The sequence below is a fragment of the Pagrus pagrus genome (assembly GCF_965226575.1).
Source record: "Pagrus pagrus genome assembly, chromosome: 10".
In the NCBI taxonomy this organism is placed as follows: Eukaryota; Metazoa; Chordata; class Actinopteri; order Spariformes; family Sparidae; genus Pagrus; species Pagrus pagrus.
This window is the reverse complement of record NC_140194.1, coordinates 2,364,157-2,386,685: the sequence shown is the minus strand read 5'-3', so window position 1 is coordinate 2,386,685 and position 22,529 is coordinate 2,364,157. Positions and strand designations below refer to the sequence as shown.

Sequence of the window (22,529 nt, the reverse complement as noted above, 5' to 3'; positions counted from 1 at the left end):
GTTTATATGTGTCCATGAGTTCAGTAAATGACTGAAGCTGAAGGAAAACGAGTCGTCTGCTCCATCAAACTTTCTCATAAAGAACATTTTCCCGTCTCGCTGTGCAGAGACCTCAGCTGTGCAGGACGTGGGATTCATGCAGCATTTTTTAATTACATTAGATTTACAGTATTCTGCTGTTAAACAGGCCTGAACACTGTCATTGTTCAGGCCTGTTTAATTCATGAAAACAACGCCAAAACAAAACAGTCATGCTCGTAATGAGGGAAAATAAAAATCTGCCAATGGTACAAGTGGACAACAAATCATTTACGTCTCACTGAAATGCTTCTCTCTCTGTGACTGTGTCGTATATTAGGTGTAATACGATATTTTCACTAGAAATTAGACGAATATACTTATAACTTATAATATAAGGTTTTTGATCTGAGTAGTGAGGGATATATTCATATATCTTTAAAAATTATGTTTCATTTAATCTGAAGTGTCAGAAAATTGTGAAAAAGTCAAAAGTTATTCAGTCAGGCATCTGTTGACTCTGCTGCACACACCTCTCTCAGAGCTGGAGGCAAAGTTGAAGGTGCCTCCTCAGATCCTGGCTGATTAGCTGGGCTCGCTGTAACAGTTATTACATATGGCCGCAGACGTTAGCTTCAGGCGAAGATGGCTAACGTGATAGTTTTGAGGCAGAAGTCTCGTCCAGCTCGTGCCGACGTGTGCCCTGAGATTTCCATTAAAAAAAAACCTTGCAGGTGATCTCTGCCTCCCTCCGACATGCCTCCTACATAAGTAACGTTAGCCTAATGTCCGCCCACTGTTCAAAGCATGGGAGCAACGTTGTGACGTAACTTTATTGTCCAACATGAGCTGCAGACTCATAGTAATGCTCTGCATCTGCATCTTCCACGTTTGCATCGCGATGTTATATATTTATTAATCATTAATTAATGATTAATAAGTCTGAGTAAAAATTCTTAAATATGAATATTTTCTGCTTTCTCTCCTCCTCTATGAAAACTGAATATCTTTGGGTTGTGGACAGAACAAGTCATTTGAGGCCCTCATCTTAGGACCTGGGAAAACCAAACAACTAACAGATTAATCAAGAAAATAATACAGACATTAACAGATGTGGTAAAAAAAAAAACAGTTACATTTTCTTGAATCATAAAACTTGCAGTACGTCTTCCTTCCATCACATGTGGTGATACAACACAGACTCACTTGTTTGTTGGTTAAACAGTCTGCAACAAACAGACTGCATGTTCTCAAACTGATCCATATCGCAGCCCTGCTATAATATTAGTTGGAGAAAAGCTAGAAACAGAACCGAGCATGTACAGTGTTAACTGGCTGTACTGGACTGTACTGTGGTGTCGTGCTGACTGCAGCTGAGCTGACTGAGGGCCGTCTTTGGCCCCGGGGCCCGGCTGACTCGCTGTCTGATGCTCTTCACGGAGCTCCCTGCTCTGTGGAAGCCCTGCTGAGACATCCTTTCACTTGTCGAAGAGAGAGAGGAGGAGGAGGAGGAGGAAGAGGAGGAGGAGGAGGAGGAGGAGAGGTTACATAACCCTCTGAGAAGAACTCCGTCTCAGGGAATCTGACAGGGGAAGGAGAGATGACAAAGGAGGACGGAAGTCGCCTCCAGCAAATCTGCGGCCAAAATTTTCGCCCACCACCCGCCGCAAAAAAAAAAAAAAAAGAAACACACACACATCAGCAGAAGTGGCTCCTTATAGCAGAGAAGCAGGAGGAGATGGTGTTTATCTTGTTTGTGTAATAAACAGCTGCCAGGGGATTAGATGAGTGCAGGGAGGGATGCGTGGGTCTCATCAGGAGGGGGGTTTCTGCAGTTCTGGTTTCCCTGCTCCGTTTGTCAGCCACGCTGTGAAACAGGACAAAAACAGAAACACCGGGGGAAGACTGGAGGCCTCCGGTGTTCGAGAGAGGCACGAAAACACAGCAGGTGGGAGTTTCCTCATAAATGTCATACCTCACAAATAAATACAGAAATTATTAAATATATACTCATTTCTATTATTGGCTGCTTCACTCGGACCACCTGGACCAGTTTCCCTACGTTTCCCTGCGTTTTAAATTAAAACTTCGAGGCTGCAGCAGAAGTTGGAAAATATTCTGAGAGTCTGCTGAGATGCGAGTCCACGAGGTCAGAGGCTGCAACAGCATAAGAGTTTCACTCCTTCACTCAAAACTCAGTGAGAAATATCGAGGGCTCCACAGGTTTCTGAGGCTCCTCGTCCACCTCTGAAGACAGGAACGACAGAAGCTGGGCTCAAACTTCTGCAGAGGAAAGAGCTCTGAGGTAACTTTCTACTGACGATGTGAAAGTCAGTCAGGTAGTTAAAGCTTTGTAGCTTCAGGCTGCCGTCCAGCTGTGCTGCTGCTGCTCAGCCTCCACTGAACATCCACCAAAACTCTGCTTCAAGACTCTTAAAGATCTTCATCAACCGTCTGAGACTGAGAAACTCCTCCACAGCGTCTCCTGTCTGCTGGTTTCATTCAGCTCAAACATCAATCTGGCACATCCACATTGATTTTTAGGAAGTCTGGGCAGCAAAAAAAAAAAAAATCACATGAAAAGATTTTTGATTTTTGCAAATTGGATCCGAACCACAGTTGGGGGTGGTTTGAAATCCAATTAAGATTGGATTTCCACAGATACGTCATCCCTCACATCGGATTTTAAAGTGTCTTTTGTGCCTCTCGCAGCACGACACACAACACGGCGCCAAGTCCAGAGTCGGGGGAGAGCTTCAGAACAGCCGAGCAGAATCCATGGAAGACAACACAGAGGACCGTTATTGGACAGTCCCACTGGAATAAACTGTCCGCACTGTGACTTGACCGCATGATTAATTGTAGGGATGCACGATATGGATTTTTGTCAGCTGATATCGATACATTGACAGAAAACTACCAGCTTTAAAAGGTGCAGACCAACACCTACTGTGCAGTCAATGACAGTCATTCAGCTTCATGATCCTGGCTCCATTTATCAGCGATGACTTCACGGATACCAAATACAGCAGGTGATACACACTTCACAATATCATGCTGATAAATATTGTAATAACTGTTTGGAGAGCGAGGTGATCACCATTTCTCGAACTTCTGCGTTGGAAAGTCGCGTCGCCAGCGTATGTAGTGACTGACGCCTACGTCGTTACCACAGCGACCCATGCAGCTGCATGGCGCCGTCCCTCCACACCGAAACGTTTTCACAGGAAACACGTAAATACGCAGAAACAAACGTGACTCCACCTTCTGTTTCAGCTCCATTTTAAACATCTGAATTGAGAAACAAATCAGATTTTGCCTGCAGTCTGAAGTCCTGTTAGTTTTTATCTAGGCAACCTCGTCCTGACATCACCCAGCATGCCAGCGACACACACACTCTCACACAGAAACAAAAATAAAGAGAGATTCTTGTCATTTTTCATCTTTAAATCTGTGTTTTAGTCTCTTTTGTTGTCAACAATACAGTTTGTTGCTTCAGTTACAGTTGGTGGTTGATGACGTCTGAACCATCGAGGGCAGAAATCTGCCGTCAGCTCTTCTGAGGCTCAAACTCTGATTTAACTAGATTGATTCTTTCAATTCAATTCAAAAAACTTTATTTGTCCCCGGGAGGCAATTAAAGGCACGGTTTACGATTAAAATGGGAAAAAACATAAAGACCAACAAGATTACTATTGACTTCTCCTCTCGCCATATTGTTTGGTCGTAGTCCTGCACAGATCGGGTCGGGCCTGTAGCTCTGGAGTCTGATCAGCATCAGCAGCCTTCTTTAACTTGAAGCCTAAATTATTTATAAGCATAAAGAATGAGTCTAAATCACTGAGCTCGCTGGGAAAAAAACATCCTGTGTTTCATCCGAGCCGCCGCTGGTGAAACCTGGGCTGTTTCCTTCCTCTCGTCTGATTCACAACATGTTTAATCTGCTCCTGGAAGATTTCATCAATACCAGACGCCTGTTGGATAAAACATGAATCTGAAGCCCTCTGAGACAGAAGACAGAGTGTTACACACCTTTTTATTACTGTCTTGATGTCTTACAACTCTACTTTCTTACAACCTCATTCAGACGGACGGAGTATTAAAAAAAAAAAATGGAGACGAGCGCTCTTTGTCTTTATGAAATGGCTGCTTTGTAAAAAATAAGACACACGAGCCTTTAAACAAAAAGCTGAGAGGAAGCAGCTCATTCAGTCCAACAGTGAAACTATGTAAACAAGGAAACACCGAATGTTGCACGGCTGGTTCCTCCGCTTCAGTTCCTCTACAAACTTCCTCTAAAGCCTTCAGGTTTACAGTCTGATTCATAACTATGAGATCTCTGCAGATTGGACGGATGTCACTGCTCTACACAAACCAATAAAAACCTGTTAATATCAGATCAGCAAACAGGATATAAATACCTCACTGAAGGGGATGGTAATGGATTAAAACTGAACACAGCAGACATCAGAGACGTTGTCATTTCTGATACCAGCATCACAAATGACTCAGAAATGCCTAAAAGGTACAGGACTCGGAAAAGTAGGAAGCTAACGATGGTTTTAGTAGTTGTTGAATTGTTGCAGCTCCACTGGGCATAAAGAGAAAAAACTATTCTGAAACTATTCCTTTAATGGCCACCATACATGCCTGAATTGTAAAAACAATAATAAGCCATAATCGACTGAATCAGACTAGGATTTTGCCGTTTTTCCATCGTTTTTGGCCGACTTGCTTTTACTTCGTCGAAGTCGGCCCAACCTCCGAGCGAGCTGTGTCATCGTGTTCACTTTCAGCTGCTTCAGGAGTCGTGTTTAGTCACTGCTGGTGAAAACACAACGTTTCCTGTAATGCTGCTTCATAATAAAAGCTTTTAAAATGACTAAATAATGGGGGGGCTTTTATTGTGAAGAAGTTATAGGAAATTAAACGTGTTAACTGAATTAGCGGAGCCCTATTTGTTAGCAGTGAGTCTTCAATAGTGCTGCAGGGATCGATGGATCGATACAGGCACGTCATCAAACCCAGTAGAGCCAGCGTCCAACTTTACCATCAGACTCTCACTTTCAGAATAATCTGCACCATCTACAGGCCTCAAAATGTGACTTTGCAGGTTTTTGGTCCACACCTGCGATGAACATGCAGATAATACTCCGGAGCCGAGACACAGATCCGGCTTCAGTTTGGCTGCTGTGAGCTCAAACATCGACACTGGAAACCGTTCAAGGATCACATTAGCGCTCGCTCAACGTCTTCGCCCTTCACCTGCAAACTAACATCGCTTTAGATTCGTCCGTCCGCTTTGAAAATCTTTCCATTCGTTCCGTTTCTTTAACGTTCATTTCTACAGAAGAAAACCTTGCAGAGCCTCAAATGTGAAGTTCATTCCTGACCTTGGAAACAGCTCAGAGAGCAGCTGACTCAAAAGGTTAACTCAGAAGCTGCAGGGCTTTTAATTATGTCACTTAACAGACTATGAGTTCTGATTTTTTTTGTCATTATTCATTTTCTACTACATCGAGTTATAGAGATGAACAGGAAACACTTTTGGGGTTTTTTCACATTAAAAAACAACCAGTGTCATCATTAATGTGTTTTCTGGGAGGGGGAAACCCGGAGCATCACGGCGGCCCACAGCGAACACGCTGCAGGCTGAGTTTGTGCGTGGGCCGACGCTAAGCACCGACGTGCATCATTAACTCCTCCTCCAGAGCCGGCAGGAAACTGACGGGATTCAAGACGACGACAGCTCTTCTGTGCAGCGTGTACGCCGAGGAAGACGAGGAGGGGAGATCATCACTTCTACCACAAAAAAACGAAACGCGTTGTTTCTTCCAGAGCCGATGAGAAGGAAGCGACTGATCAGAAGAAGATGGCGGCTGGTGGAGATGTTCATGAGGCAGAAGATCATTTAGACAGTTATCTTGGAAACAAGAATTCACTTTTTAGATTTTCAGGAACCTTTGTCGCTTCGCATCGTACATTTTGATAAAAGGTTAAACATGACAAATGATTTTACAGTGGTTACGGCTGCACAACGGATCGATATGGCCCCAAACTGCAGAAGCTCACTCTCCTGATGAAGGTAAATGTGTCAGTACTGTGGTGCTGCTGAGGCGTCCCGGCCTACAAATCCTCAGACGCAAGAAAACGTGTCTGTTTGTGCAAAAATGATGTTTCCCAACTGCTATATGTGTCAAAATGATCACAACACGATGTCTCTGACGTGCAGCCCTGACTTTAGTCTTTGTTGTTATTCGTAAACAGATAATAAATATGTGAGTCAGATTTCACACTAAAGGCCGACAGCTGCCTTCACATTAACATTTGAAAACACCTGCAGGAAGTGATGCTGTATAAACAGCAGCTCCACATGTAATTATGTCTCTGCAGAGAAGAGAAAACTGGAATGTGGATCGGTCGCTGATACCTGATCCGTTTAAAAAGGTCAATATTAGCTCCACTACGATTTCATCGAGCCCAATCGCAGCATCGCTCGTCCCAACTGTGTGGAAAGTCGATGGAGGCGATGCTCCGAGTTTGTACGACCTCAGGTTTCCTCTAATGACCGATAAATCCACTCCCGTCGATGAACCATGTCCTGAACGGATTGCAGACCCTGCAGCGATCCTACCGGGCAGGACTCAGGGGATGCGAACTGGAAATCGATGACACACCGGCTGCCACCGCAAAGGAGCGCCTCAACATGAGAAACTCTACTTCCTCTGTGACACAACGAATCGATGCCACACTCTCCAGCCTGTTAATGAATTCACACTCTGTTTATTTATGAATCGATGCAGCGAGGAGCAGGACATCCAGCACCGGCTGCAGTGAAAATAAAAAATTCAGTAAGAGGCCCGACATCTCCTGCTGGAACCTCCAGTTTCTGTCTAATTAATGTGACATGGGTGTAATATTGTGAACTTACACTGGTGCACAAATAAACTCCCACGTCTGCTTTCTGTCTGAGCAGATTTCGCTCACACACACACACTCACTCACACACACTCTTGTAAGCTGAATGAAAATTCCTCGTCTGCATACTGGAGCGAAACGCTACGAGTCGCTCATTAACGGGCTTTCCAGCGGCACAGGAGAACACGGGGGTTCCTCGGGCAGAACTGGCTTCCCTGCTTGTTTTCCTAACAGCGAGAGCTCGCAGGTCCAGGCTGCCCTCCAGCACAGCACAGACTCATTCATCTGAGCCTAACGCGGACAAACCCAGGGAGAGCTGCTCACCAAATCGGCTGAATAAGCCTCGACCGAGGCTCTTCAGTGCATCCTGCAGTCTCACGCAGCCAAAGCAAACACATGCATGCACTGAGAACATGCCAGCCTCGTGTTTAGCTTAAAGTAAAGGTCATTTAACACCAGTGTTGGGGGTAATCTATTTATTTTAGTGGTAACAAAGTAACATAACGCATTACTAATAATATTTCAGTCATATATTGCTACAGTCATGTCAGGTAATGCGTTACAATCCACGTTACCGACCGAAGTGAAGCGTTTATTGTTGTTTTTTTTGTCTTGTCATGTCATTATAGGCTACATCATAGAAGGTATAGGTCTGTTGTGCTTCATGTGACTGAGCCTACAATTAAAAATATTCATTCATATCTCATAATATATCAGACTTTGATCCCTTGTCGTTTAAAATGAAGGTAACTAGTAATATGTAATATATTACATTTTTGAAGGATTGTGGCACAAATACAGAGAATACTGAGTTTAGGAGGCAGATTTTCAGAGGGAGAGGGTTTAAATGATCTGTTCTGGTGCTCTCGCTCCGGTTTCTGTTTTGGTGAGGACTGCGTGTTTGAATAACCCGTGTCAAATGGCTCACACGATCTTTTGAAAAGCAATTTCAGAAAAAACTGCATGGAGGAGGTGCCCTGGTGGCTCAGTTGGTACAGCGTGTGCCCCACAATCAACATCTGTCCTCTCGCTGCAGCTGCCTGGGGTTCAGGTCCAATCTACAGCCCCTTCCTGCATGTCATCTCCTCTCCATCCCTACACTGTCCTGTCAGTGAGGTCGTGAAAAGGTCAATATATACTTAAAACAACACATACACTGCCAAGCGCATGTATCAGAAATACCGATACTCCAGGTTTTCTACAAAGTCTTGGCAGACATACCAGATTTCATAAGGATTTCGTTCAATTTAAGATTGACATGCGGCGTACCAAGCGAAGAGACACAGGACAAACGACTCAACGTGAAAACATCAAAAATGTCAGTGGATGATCAACTCGGCATTGATTTCAGACACTATGCAGCGCTGGTTTAATAAATAATTGAAATTTAACAGCCGAATCACAATGACGGCCGTCGCCCTCCAGGGAGTGTTTTGGTACGGCATCAATGTGGAAGCAACAAGAGAATCGAGGAGAGAAGTAAATGTTTAGTCCAAATAAGTGATTCATCTGCGGGTTATATATATTCCGAATTAATTGATAGCCCCTTATGATTAAAAAAACACTGAAGGTTTGTTGTTTGTTCTGAATACCTTGCCAGGTTAGAGAGTTAACGTTAAATTGTGACATTTTCAAAGGAGGTTAGGTAGCGGGTCCGCTCGTGCCAGACAACAGGTGCACACTCACCTTCTGCTGCCGCCGGGCCATGTCGGTGGGCTGCTTGGCGTTGAACGGATAGGCAATGCACCGCAGGACGAACACATAGATCTGAAGTTTAATCTTCCTCTCCTCTTCCTCCTTCTGGAGCCGCTCGCGCTCCTTCCTCTCCTCCTCTTCACCTGTAGCGTCGCTGTCTTTGGCACCTTTGCCGGGGGTGCCTCCAGGTGCGGCGGGCTGCCGCTGCTGGCCGCCCGCCCGGCTGTTGTTCCCCCGTTTCCCAGCCGAGGAGGCAGCCGCTTTCCTCGGAGCCTCCTGGACAACTCCCGGGTCGGACTCCCCGCCGGTGTCCTCGCTGGAGGACGGGTCCAGCATGGCTCACGGCGGAGTGAAAACTCCGGTTCAGAACCGACAGACCCGGAGAAAAAGAGAAACACCTGTTTAAGCTTTACTTTGTTTGTTTTAGTCGACGTGGCGCTCACGGCTGCACTCCACCGACCCACGCTCCCTCCCTGCTGCCGCCGGCGGTGCGTCAGGAGCCGCGACCTGTCACACAGCCGTCGGTGTTGTCCTGCGGGGCGGAGCGTTAACGGTTAATATCTGGAGGTGTAGTCGCGTGCGCTTCGCTCCGTCGCACGGGGTGGATGTGTCGGAATGGCAGCGCGCGCCCTCCGCCGCTGGCTGCTGCACGGTGCTCGCGCGCTCTGGGAATGAGCGCTCCAGCACACAGGTGAGCAACCTGTGGCTGCAGAGAGAGGAGCGGCGGCGGCGGCGGGGAGGTGTCACTCTGTCGGTGTTTCAGGGAACCACAGGATACTGAGAGTGTTTTTCTCCGACAGGACTACAAAAAGAACTGTGTGCTTTAAAGGAGCAGTTCACCCAAAAATTAAAATTCAGCCAGTACTCACCCTCATGTTGATGGAAAGACTGGTGAAGTTTTGTAGTCCACAAAACATTTTTTGGAGTATAAGATAAGATATACTCTGTACATCACCTCCCTTTGCTCCCACTGTGCCCTCTGCAAGCTGCACACCTGACTGCATCTGTCATTGTTGTGACGTTATCACGCAGACACAATCTGTCCTCTGACAGACAGACAGACATATAAACACCTGCCCAGTACCCAAAATCTCTTCTGTGACAGTTACCGCTGCAAAATGTGTCTCCAGGAACACAGCTTGCCACGATGACACTCAGAGACTCACAACCGGCACAACGCTTTGCAGGTCAGGATTATAAAGGTTTTACATGCAGTGAGATACCTCTTGCTGCGTAGACAATCTTTGACTTGAAATGGTTGCAACTTGTGTTTACCCCCCCACCCCCCACTCACACACACACACGCACACACAACTAAAATTACTGCACTGAAAATGACAATGTATTAAAAATATTCAGGATGGCAGCAGGAGCAGATTACACAAAGGAAAAGGTCAAACCTCCAGAATTATTAATATGGAAATCAGGAGGTAACTCATAAAGTACAACACAGAGGGCAGCCCCTCTCACACTCTTTTCATTATTAGAGAAGCACATTGTTTTGTTTATTTATTTATATATTTATTCAGTGTTGTTGTAAAGGCACAAAGTGTGTATGGAGGGAAACGTGTACATATATTCTTAAAGATATATGTCAGAATTATACATCAATCAAATAAAGATAAAGATAAATATGCGTCTGTGTAAATGTACACATCAATATACATAAAATACCTGCTTCCTTTTTCTTTCCTTTTAAAAAAAACACTCATCTGATCATAAACATCCGATAAACTTATATCTGGCAAACACTTCAGTCACTGTTGTGAACGTGCTGGATAGTGTGATGTGTGGAGGGAAGAAAATGAATTATAATATGTTGTTCTTATATTAATTAACAGTTCAAAACAACATACGTCTCCAACAACGTCATATAAAGATGAATCTCTGACTGTATACACAGCATCAGTCATAGTGGTAGATGTTCTGTGTCTTTACAGTAAACTGTGTGTAAACAGTGTTCAGAGACGGTAACTTAAAGGGACTGCAGCCACTAGAGGTCAGTGTTTCTCTCCTGTATTTTATCACAGATCCGTCAGATCAGAGATTTAAATGTTTCCAGAGCAACAAAGGAAACAGACGCTGTGGGAGACTCGCCTTATCTTACCTTAAATAACACAAATCATTACATATTAGGGACCTGATTTAATGAAGCTTTGTTTTAATCACTGATCAGTGAACCAGTCTCAAAATGTTCAGGCTCATTCGACCACTGACACCAACGCCCCAGTAACTGTACTGCACCGGAGTACAGAGTGTAGAGGACGTACGCTGCTGAAGTAATAAAAACTGCAAAAGAAAGTGAGTGTAAGCGAGGTGTATGTGCAGAACTGCAATACTGTTTGTTTGCACTCATTCGCATTTTATTTACAGTCAAATCAACTCTAATAAACAAAAACATCAGATAAACAACAACTTAACGAGGAAACAAATAAAACCTTTATCTTTGATAAATATACACGTCTATATGAAACCAAACATGTTTAGGAGTTATACGTCATCATTTGGTTTCACTCCATCGTCACAATCATTTCGTAAGAACTTCCTCTTGTTTCTTTGACCACTCGGAGGCAGAACCGGCTGGAAACACAACATCTGACAGAAACATCAGACTGTAAAGCAGCTGTGGCTAACACGTTAGCAGACAGCTGTTTATTTCCACTTCCAGCAACATGAAGAGTCGTGTTTGAGTCCACGTGATGAATCGTTCCCTCTGTTTTAGCTCCGGTTTGGTCTCCACCAACTCCTCCACATTCACCTGTTCCTCCTGAGGAGCGTGACGGAGCAGGCTTGTCCTCTCGAGGTCCCTGAGCTTCACACTGAGGTCCATGCCTGGAGATCCGTCATCAGAGTGTTGTGGAGTTGAACCCGGGGAGGACCGGGGCCCAATCAGGGTACGTATCCAGAGAGAATAACGGGACGCCCAACGTCACCACGGCCAACAGCACGACAGGGATGCTGATCATGGCGGCGCCAAGCCCCGCCTTCACCTGCAGGTGACGATCAGACGCGATGTTTAACTTTAAAATTGTGCATTTCAGCCGGTGCAGAGGGTTTTTTTTGTGTGTTTCTATCACAGAGACTTACCATGTCGATGATGTTTAAGTATCCGTAGGCGAAGATGATGGCGTTTGTCATGTTGGATACCGGAAGCAGGAAGGAGAGGGATGTGCACAGGGTGGTGGGGATCAGGACGTACAGCGGGTTGACGTGGATGGCCTCAGCCTGAAGAAAGATCACACAAACACACTTATCTGTCTGAATAATGAAACATCATCATCCATCTGTTTGTTTTGGATACACAACAGTTTGAACGCTGCTCATTGTCCAGTCACACCCAGCTGATGTTGCCTTCAACAACACTAGTTGTGCTATCTGGTGGAGTATAAAGGCAAGAAGGCACAGACTTTTTTACCTTTTAAGAACTTTTACATGCACAAGAACATAAATCACACTGAAGGAAAGGAAACAATGAAAAAGCATAAAAGATCTCCTTTAAAATCGAGGTGATTTACTTTCTAATCCACTCCACTGTTAACTAACTTAACTACTACTAAGTATAAGAAAACAAAATAACGTGTGTGTGCGGTGTAAAGTGCCGTGAACCGACCAGAGGAGAGAGGATGGGGAGGAAGACGGTCTCCGTGGTGGCGTTGCTGGCCACCTGCGTTACCGTGGTGACGATGATGCAGGCGACCGTGATCGTGGCCAAAACCGGCAGCTCACCCAGAGGTGTCAGCAGCTCGGCCAACCACAGAGACAGGCCTGACACCTGCAGACACACACACACACACACACACATTATTCACTCACAAGACATATTTCCTTTTTCACCTGTAAAATCTCATCTGTTCATCCAGATGGCTCGTTTCTTGTTGGTCCAGGCTTTGATTTATCTGTCAGTCACATTTCTGCCTCCACCCAGTCAGGGTAGCTGTTGCTCTCTCCTTCCTGTCTTTAAGAGAAGCAACGCTCACTGTGGCTTCATGAATACGGTGTTGATCTTCTCATCTGAAGGGCCGTCCAGGCTAAACATAACGTTTTAAAAACTCCCGTGGACGGATGAGTCCTCACCACAACTATAACGACTACAACGCTGGGGAATTGACCTATATAAGCTAATTGATGCCATTTAGGAGACACTTTGTAGACAGTCTACTCTAGAAACTCGGTCTTGTTTATTAACACGACTTATTGAAAGCTTATATAACGTATATTAGTCTGCAAATTACACATAAAAACATAAATTAAGCTGAGACATAACGGTCTCTGAAGCTGGAGTCCTTTTTTAACGATCGTCAGGATAACTGGTGTTGACTCAGAAAACAGAGCGCTGGATTCTCCTGACTCCTCGTCTTTGACCATGTGCTTCTGGGGGTCGTTAATATCCATTTTCCTAAGCTGCCGACACAGCTGGAGCGAGCAGCGTGTGCTCGGCGTCACCGTTATCTTTGTAGTTCTCCTTATAGTGGTTATTGTTGGTGTGGATGGCCCGTAACTCTCATGCAAAATGAGCAAATTCCTCAAAAATGTTGTATTTTCTTTGAAAGCGTTAACAGGAGAAGCCTCCTTTAGAAAGAGTAAATATCTTGTTTAGAGGGTCGTGGAAATTTCAAGATTAAGACTCAAATGAAATCTCTTTGCTGTTTACGAGGAACTCTGGGTGGCTTTGCAGCATTTATGTTTTCACGCAGCAGACACTGCTTACCTTTGTGCCTTCAGCGAGTGCAAAGCCTCCGCCCACTAGCAGGACCACTCTCCACGGCATGGAGGCCTGGAACTCCTCCCAGGAGATCATGGCCTCTTGATGGAGAGAGATAAAAACATCCTGCTCACATCTTTACAGACTGAAGCTGATAAAATGTTCAGCATTGTCGTAATACCCAGCTGTAGTGGAGTAAAGAGTATAGTACATGTGTAGAGCACTGAGTGCTGGTTACCTGTACGCTGTCACGTCTGTGTATTTACCATATTTTCTGGAGGGTCCGTAGGCAGGTACGATGAAGAAGAGGAGACCCAGCAGCAGAGCCACGGTGGCATCAGTGATGTAGCCCGGGTTACTGCTCGAGACAAGAGCAGAAGAAACTGATCGACTGACAGCTGAGTGTCCGGTTACAGTAATTACATCACATTAATTTCCTTAAACATCTGGTCACTGTAGTTTTTTATCGAGGAGGAAATAGTGCAACTGGTGGCAGCAGGACGGTGTGTGTCAGATTGAACTGAAATAAACTGAAGTGAATTAAAGTGAAAAGGGATGTGACTCACTGAGGGAGGAGAGAAGCCCAGCCCGGCATGAAACCTGGAGATCTGGTCAACCACAACAACACCATCACCAGGAAAACGCCCCCAGTGAACATTTCCTGAGAACTGGAGGGAGAGGGGATGAATGAATGAGTAATGAAAGGGTGGATGATTTGACATAAAGACAGGTGTGTGGATTAACCTGCAGCAAACAGTTTGAATCGTTTCTGTGATGGCCAAGCGATGAAAACAGAAGAAGAAAGGAGTCGTGTAAGTGTGGTGGCGTCGAGAGGAGGGAGGGGACTGCTGAGCTGAAATGATGACAAGGCTAACAGCAGCTTTAATAAATGGCTGAACATAGAACAGATGAATGAGTGAGACATCACCTCATTGGTCCCAGTGACCTGTACTCCTCCTCTATCACTTTTCTTGTCGCAGCTTCGTTCTCAGACGGCTCTCCTCCACATCGCCACAGGAGCCTGAAGCTGTGTGACAGTGAGTGTGTTCAGCACACACAGATCATATCAGACGCAGCAACGCTCACAGTGAACTAAATGATTAACTGTGATTGGTTAAAAGCACACTGAGAGCACAGTGTGCTGACGGCCTATTACTGAGCATGTGCAGAGGTCAGCGGCGCTGTCAATTAACCTGTCTGACACTGCTAATGCTAACATTAGCATCACACTCATGCCTCTGCATCAAGTTGTGTTGAAATGAAAGCAGATGTCTGTTCAGTCTCTGGTTATTTATTCTTGCAAAGTTTATTACAGTTTATTCATGATATTAAAGGAATAATCTCGTTATCTCCACATCTCCTGGAAAGTCTGGTGAAGTTTGGTGGTCAACAAAACATTTCTGGAGCTTCACAGCAAAATAGTGTTACAGCCTTCTCCTAAACAGCTAAAGTAGACGGGGACTTGGTTTGGAAAGATGTTATTTATAGCCTTTTTAAGCTGAAATCTTCACTGACGCTACGAAGCTAAAAGTGTTAGCACGCACCACGTACAAAGTGGGTGCACAAGCTCGACCGTGCGCGGGTTTAAATAACGTCTTACTTTTCAAATGAGTTTCTTTTGTCTTAGCAGCTGTTTTATAAACAAGTCCCCGCCTACTTCAGCTGTTTAGGAGAACGCTGCGACGCTGTTTTCCTGTGAATCTCTGGGTAAACTTTGGGTAAAAAATACTCTTTCACTTTGGTATTTTCACAGCAATCAAACACAGAATTGATAAAAATGTGACAGGAAGCTGTGATAATAGTTGTGATGATGAATACATGAACAGGAGGAAAAAGATAAAATTACACAAGACGACGCAGAAAATGTGGAATAAAATAAAAAGGACCTGGAGTAAAGGTAATCGGTAACTACAGCATGATGCACACAGACTAGGCAGAATAAAAACACAGGTATGAGGTGATTAGCAGAGCAGACGGTGAGTTGTCACTCACTCTGAGCCGATGAAGAGCCAGTTGAGCCACAGCCATGTCAGCAGCAGCAGGATGACGCTGATGGGCAGGCACAACAGCAGCCAGTTCCCAAAGTTAACAGAGTTGCAGTCTGGGTAAATCCTGAATTGAAAGAGTGTGTGAGGTGGATTTAATTGGCTTTTTTAAAAAGTGCACACAGAAGCTTTGAGGCCTTTGTTTTTAATGTACTGCTGTCCGGCAGACTGGATCAAGCACACAGTCTTCACAGGGGAATTTTAAATTACAGTTTTATATTTAGCAAATACCAACCGTCAGACAGTCTGAATCATTTTCCTCATTCATTCAGTATGTTGCTAAAAACGTGTTCACAGGATTGTCTGCTGCCTTCTCTCCGTCTCATAAGTTCACACTCAGCATGTCTGCTGCGCCACTCACTGGTTGAGGTACTCCGAGAAGATGAGGTTGGGCGACGTGCCGGGCAGCGTGCTGATGCCTCCGATGCTGGACGAGTAGACAATGCTGAGGCAGATGGCTTTACAAATCATCAGGTCCTGTTTGCTCCTGCTGGGAGCTGCAGACGGAGATACGGCGACCTGCACCAAGGGAAATATTCCCTGTTAATAGCGGCATTAGCAGTAGGTGTTATTATGGATCCCACCTACTCCACCTATGGTTGACTCTTTTTGTTTTTGTATAATGAAAGCTTCGACGGCTTCATGGTCCTGGTACTCCGTGCTAATTACATCCATTAAGTTGTACTAGGTGCCCTAGTAGTCTGCTGGACAACCAGAGGAAGGGAGGGAGGTCAGAGACAGTGTGCTACTTCCTAACAGTTAGGTCATGTTCAGTGGTTGTCTGGTGTTCATGTGCTTTTCTTGCGGTTGGTCTGTCAAACAAACAGCCAGCGGCAGAGCTGATGCAACAGATTTGTAAGCTGTAGTTTCTCTGGTAAACACACCAACCACTTGTCTCTGGGCTCGTAAGCAGAGCAGACAGGCCACACAGCAGAGCAGCAGCAGGGCAACCAGCCTGTCTGCTCTCCCTAACGAGCCCAGAGACACTGGAACCAGAGAATGAGTGACCCGACAGGAGCAACAGACGACCGAGAGAGAGGTTGAAGAGGTCGGTATGTTTACTGGGGAAACTACAGCTTATAAACACCCGTAACAGAATACAAGTAGTCATCGCAGCAGCAGCAATAGTAACATTAGCATTAGCAAGATCAGTATTTATAACAGTAGCAGTTACGTAACAAAAGCAGTGATATGGGTCGTAGCAGCAGCAGTAGTACCAGGAATAGAAATAGCAGTAGCTGTAGTAGTATTAGTAGAAGCTGAAGTACCAGTACTACAGTGCCAGAAACAGTAGTTGTAGTAGGAACAGTTGTAAAAGAAGAAAATGGAGTCACAGTAGTGGTAGTACCAAGGAATAGAAATAGCAGTAGCTGTAGTAGTATTAGTAGAAGCTGAAGTACCAGTACTACAGTGCCAGAAACAGTAGTAGTAGTAGGAACAGTTGTAAAAGAAGAAAATGGAGTCACAGTAGCGGTAGTACTAGGAGCTGTGGTAGTGAAACAGTACCAGGATGTGCAGAACCATCAGTGTGAGTACTACTAACAGTAATACTACAGAAACAAAGTGGTTCTTGTACCTGAGCCGCTGCAGGCGGTGACACAGTCTGTATCTGAACACAAGTGAAGGTCTCTTCAGGAACATCTGGATGTTTCTGCTCACTGAGAGACACAGAAATACAGTAAAACAGATGCACTGCAATGACAAGAACCTAGAACACCGGAAACACCCGGAGCCCTGAGGGACAGTGAAGGCAACACAACTGGACAGCAGTGTGTCTGAAGTGATCAGAGACTGCAGTCATTCACGTACCTCACAGATACTTGCATTGTTTCAACATGGCCGTCAGTTTCTGCAAAAATAACAATAATGAGTTAACTTCCCTCTGTTCACTTTTCATGGTAATTAACAGAAAATGGTGGAAATTACCTCTACGTGTGTCTTCGACGCTCTCAGTGTGAAGCTAACAGTCGTGATTACACAGATAATTCTGACTTTACTCTCTCTCTAACGCTGTGTGACTCAGTTTGGACTCGTTTTCATTCGTTAATGTTGTTTGTCATCAGCTTTAAGTCTCTCTGCTTGTCACTCTCTTGGCCAGAACTCACTTTATGAATTCATTTGACTGCCCTTTAATTTCCTTTATTTAATATATCAGCACACAGTCACTGTATTTCTTTATATTTTTTGTTACAGCTCATTCTGAAGATGATTTCAGCTCCGAGTGTTTTTAAATGTTGTTTCCTCCTTTTGATTTGAGGAAAATAAACTTTCTATCCACATCCCTCTGAATGAAAATAGAATAAAACGGTCACCTTCCAGCTGCAGGTTGGGGTTGTCTTCGCCGACACAGCCGCCCTCCTTGTCTTTCAGGATCTGCTGGAGAACAGCCTCCACGATGGGCATCACCATCGTTACAGCCAAGGTGTTTTGGACCCACATGGAGAGGAACGCACAGCCGGACATGAAGCCCAACATCAACCTGGAGATCGGAGCAGGAACAACCACAAACACCTCAACCTGTTTACATTTTCTAACACCCTGTAACCATCTGGTCAACTGCATCACACTGATGAAAACACAGTAAAATGCCAAGCCGGCGTTTTAAGCTTTATCCTCTCTGGACAATGTTTTAGGAAGGTTTTGTTTTGGGGTGAGAAAAACCCCAAACCTGTGGACATGCGGCCAAAATGGAGAGAAAAAGAGATGCTTTTTAATCCAACCACCTGGGTGTGGATGTGCACACGTGTTACACTAAAATAAATTCAGATCCAGATGGTGTGAGGTCGCACAGAGTAAAGTGCAGCTACCAAACATCTGTGAACACGTCTGAGTGAGCTGCAAACATCAACCTAACAGGCAACATGTCTCCAAAACAGCTTTGAACTATGTTGTAGGAGTTTCGACTTTTATAAACCTTCATGAAACAGAATTTTGAATCCAGACGCAGGGAAACGTGGCGCTCACCATGCAGGATTGACTCCCAACATGGTGACGAGTCTCAAGGCGATCCTGCGGTTGAGACCCCACTTCTTGATGGACGTGGCGAGGCAGATGACGCCCACTAGCAAGAGCTGGTAGTTTTTAAGGTACTCCCGCGCCACCTGGAAGAGAAACAGATTTCATTAACTCCGGCTACCTTTACATTAAAGTGTGAAAAACAATTAGTTCCAATTTTATTCCAGATTCATGTGTAAAATTGTTGTTTATTTTTACTTGCTGCCCTCTGAAATCAAACTGAGAAGAAAATGATCAGTCAACGAATGCAGTAATGACAAAAACAAGACTCGATAGTTTGCAAATTAAAAATGGCAATTGTTATTTTTAACAAAGTTTGCAAGTTTGGTTCACCATTTGATGTTTTCAAATAGTCAAATGTGACTCAGCTAATGAGTTTCCTGATTACTCGTCACCAGTTTGATGAATCACGACGAGGGATTTAGAACAAAAACTTAATAAACGTAGTTTTAAACTGAAGGATATCTCGGCCAGCTGAGACAGACGGACTCACGTCTGAGGCCTTCATGATGCCAAACATGGGGAACAAGACAGCGGGCAGCATGGAGGTCATGGGCAGAGGAATCACCTCCGTCACCCAGAACGTCGCCATCAGCAGCAGAACAAAGGCACATTCTGCCTCCTGCAAGAGGAAACACAATCAGGCACATGTTTTGAATTACCTCAGCCAGAGAGGTTATGTTCTCACCCGTGTCTGTTTGTTTGCTTGTTGGTTGGTTTGTCAGCAGAATTACACAAAAACTACTGAACAGATTTTCATGAAACTTGGATGCAACATGGCTCATAAATGTTAGTTCACTGTGTGCTGATGGGGGGAAATATTTCGCTCTCTCGCTGCAAGTTTCCACATTTCTTCACCAGCTAGTTTCTAACTTTGTCGAAGTGTGTTGTAGTCCGCCTGATCAAATGGCACGAAAAAATAACGCTGACATTTCAGAAAGTGCAGCTGAACAGACAAATAAATCATGATGGAGGCATCAGCTCCACTGAAGAGACTTTGTGACATCATCTCACTGTGTTCTCTTCTTCTGCAGTAGTTAAATGGCACCAAGTGACAAATTAGCACCTCGATGAAGAAACTCTTATATTCCCACAGCAGTTTGGACCGACACGTGAATTCATTTGCCTTTTTTCCTTCTGCAGATTTTCTTCGGTCAGTGTGTGCACAGCAGAGTGTTTGCAGAAAGTAGTCGGCAGCGGCTGGAAACACTCACATTAAACCTCAAAGTAATTCTGCTGTAAAACCAAAATATGAGCAAGAGGAGGCTGAAAAGCTTCTTCACATTACACATGGTGAATTGATCCAGTTAATTAAAAAAAAACATTGATGAGTGCAGCCACCAGTTTTCCTCCTTCAGTTTACTTTGACTCATGCATTTCAGAGGAGCTGTTCTTCTTCTTATAATCACTGGTGCTCTTGTCTAGCTGCCGGCGTGTGAAGGTGACTAACCTGTGTCCCGACGACGAGAGGAAGAGGAAGCAGCAGCAGAGGTGTGAAGACGATCAGGACGAGGCTGCGATAGTTCCACAATCCTCCTCTCAGCCTCTTCAGCATTCTGTGTTCCTTCCTTTTCTCTTCCTCCTCGTCTCTCCTGCAGGTTCCTGTTGTAATCTGGTGGTCGTCGAGCTGACGGACTGACCTGTCGCTGGGCTGGCAGGGACACACTTTCAGGCTGACCCCCGGCTCAGAGACTCAAACTGTCTGAGGTCGCAGGTTATATGTCCATACCTGTGGGAATTCTCTCACCAAAGACAACAAGCCTGTTTACTGATTGCCGTTATCTCTGCGCCAACACAAAGGTGAGATAAAAGCAGGAGACAGGTGTTAATTTATGACACTTCCAGGGAAGACATCAGTGGATTTCACCCTCTCTTATATGTGAGTGGTTAAATTTAAAGGTTCAAAACCAGCGATGGAATGTAACTACGTACATTTACCAAGTACCGTACATCAGTACAATTTTAAAGTATTTGTACTTTACTTGAGTATTTCTGCTAAGAAGCACATTTTTTAATCAATGTATTTGATCGACAATCAGAATAAAACAGGCCTACAGTACATACAATCATGTACAAATATGTAGAATTCACTTGTACTTGTACTCTTGAAACTTAAGTACATTTAATATCAGATACTTTAAGACTTTTATACGACTTTTGTGTACTTTTTCCAACTGTATAAAAACGTGTCAGAGGAACTCATGATTTACACCACAGCTGGAGCGAAGCTAGCAGTTTCCCCCTGCTTCCAGTCATTGTGCTAAGCTAGGCTACATTAAACATGTCCTGGATCTAACTGTGTTGAGGACACACAGAGATTAAAACTGATATTCAGTCTCTCATCTGACTCTGGAGAAGATTGCTTTCTTTAAACTTATACCAGTGCACAAGTGAGGAAGCAACAGTGTCGACATTGTTGCTACTATTGTTTCTTCACTGGTACAAAGAAGAATGAAACTAATGCAGGATGAGAGGAAACACAGTAGATAGGTTTCAGTTATTTAAAAAAATTAACACTAACAAAAAACTAAAACTCCCACTTTTGTAAAGGGACACTAGTATTTAGAAACCATGCTGCTGCTTTGGAGACATTTTAAGGACAGATACTAATATCTGAAACTTGGCACATCACTTCTTATGCTGAATTTACCGGAAGGCACCAAGACTCAAGGAACAGATGGAGAAACTTGATCATCATATTTGATACTTTCCCAAAGTGAGAGCAAACTTAAAACCGTCTGTTTTTTAAAGGGAGATTTGTTACTTTCTCCCTCTGAGGAAGGAGCTGAATGTGAAAATAAATACAAAATTAAAACAAATTGCCAAACAACTCAGCGCCGCTGCTGTGGTTAACAAGTGGTCAACACATAAATTACCACAATTTTAGGCCTGGTTTGCCATCTTCAAGATATTTTCAATTCATGCCTGTAATCTCACATTAGCTTGGAAAATGACGGACATGGGCTCAAATTTCAGCCTTGCACATTTGGGATTTTACTTGAATTTAAAATAAAGGTCAGCGGGTTTCAACAAATAAGATCTGGGATCATAACACAATCACACCACAGGTATTAACACACCATTCGACTGGGAAAAAGAGAACAAGCAGCAGTGAGGAGACACAATGTCACGGCGTCTTTGTGTTTAAACCATCATCAGAAAACAATCCATGATACGAAATGAATGTGCTCATATTTTCAGAACATCCTGTAAATCAGACTGAATCAATATTTGCCCTGAACATGCAGGTGCATACAGTGAGACTCGTTACCGTGAAGACGATGATATTATGTCGGGGGGAGATGTCATTAGACGTAGGGTGAGGATCGTCTCCTGATAATGAGAGCGACACACGGTACCTCACCGACAGCATCAGCATACATCAGCGTTATTAAAACCTCTTTTAATGGGTTAGCTTACGGACGTTAAATGTTAATCCGAGGACAGTGGGTATTTTGTCTTGAGCTATACTTTAACTCCTTATCTTGAAGTCCAGAGAGAGCGTTAAACAGTTGCTAACTCTATCCATGACCTTTGACCTTTAGCTAACGCCTCTAGTCATCAAAATGCAGGAGTATAACTTTCACTGAGCGCTGGAGGCTTCAGGTTTCCACGTCACACTTGTGTTTGCTGAGTGTTGGGCCAGGGTCGGCTTCTTGCCTCTGGAAGTCAGATGTTCAATGAGCTCAGAGAAAAAGTACTCTGAGGAATGAAAAACAGCCTTCTGGTGTCGAACTCACATCAGGATACAGTGAAGCTCAAACATTCAATTTATCAGTTAACAAAATAAAATACTCCATTACAAGTAAAATCCTGCATTATCAGCACAATGTACGTAAAGTATCAAAAGCTCTGACTGGTCAGACTCACAGAGGATGTACAGGTTTGTACAAGGTGCATTTATTGTCATTTTTTAAAACACAAGGGTTTAAAAAAGAAAACAATGTTTGTGTTTGATGATGAGTTCAGAGTCTCACAGCCTGAGGAGTGAAGCTGCTGTGTAGTCTGGTGGTACTTCAGCAGATACTTGTGTATCTGTTGTCAGACGGCAGCAGGGTGAACAGACTGTGGCTGGGTCGGTGTCGTCTTTTCGTATCTTTGGGCTTCGTGCAGACATCTCACTTCCCCGCTGTCAC

General features: G+C 44.3%; 2 protein-coding genes across 8 annotated transcripts in view; both read right to left on the bottom strand.

Annotated features, from left to right (window-relative positions):
- cadps2 (Ca++-dependent secretion activator 2) overlaps positions 1-9,261 on the bottom strand; it is a 178,785-nt gene extending 169,524 nt beyond the window's left edge. For all 6 annotated transcript variants that reach the window (XM_084363304.1, XM_084363307.1, XM_084363305.1 and 3 more), the window contains exon 1: positions 8,623-9,261. In XM_084363304.1, coding sequence (XP_084219430.1) covers positions 8,623-8,967 — 345 coding nt within the window. In that variant the 5' untranslated portion in view covers positions 8,968-9,261. The remainder of the gene's footprint in view (positions 1-8,622) is intronic.
- Positions 9,262-10,280: 1,019 nt separating this feature from the next.
- Positions 10,281-22,123, bottom strand: slc13a1 (solute carrier family 13 member 1). 2 transcript variants are annotated; one of them, XM_084364643.1, is made up of 17 exons: positions 21,818-22,123; positions 21,665-21,726; positions 19,844-20,177; positions 18,887-19,015; positions 18,343-18,479; positions 17,691-17,857; positions 17,188-17,227; positions 16,955-17,036; positions 15,740-15,897; positions 15,326-15,445; positions 14,262-14,360; positions 13,900-14,001; positions 13,600-13,691; positions 13,340-13,434; positions 12,242-12,403; positions 11,719-11,856; positions 10,281-11,621 (listed from the first exon to the last, which is right to left on the bottom strand). In XM_084364643.1, the coding sequence occupies exons 3-17, from the start codon at positions 19,946-19,948 to the stop codon at positions 11,478-11,480; spliced, it is 1,770 nt and encodes a 589-aa protein (XP_084220769.1). In that variant the 5' UTR covers positions 19,949-20,177; positions 21,665-21,726; positions 21,818-22,123; the 3' UTR covers positions 10,281-11,477. The 2 variants fall into 2 exon arrangements, with proteins under 2 accessions (XP_084220769.1, XP_084220768.1); XM_084364642.1 differs by lacking the exons at positions 21,665-21,726; positions 21,818-22,123 and having other exon boundaries at positions 19,844-20,950.
- Positions 22,124-22,529: the final 406 nt, after the last annotated feature.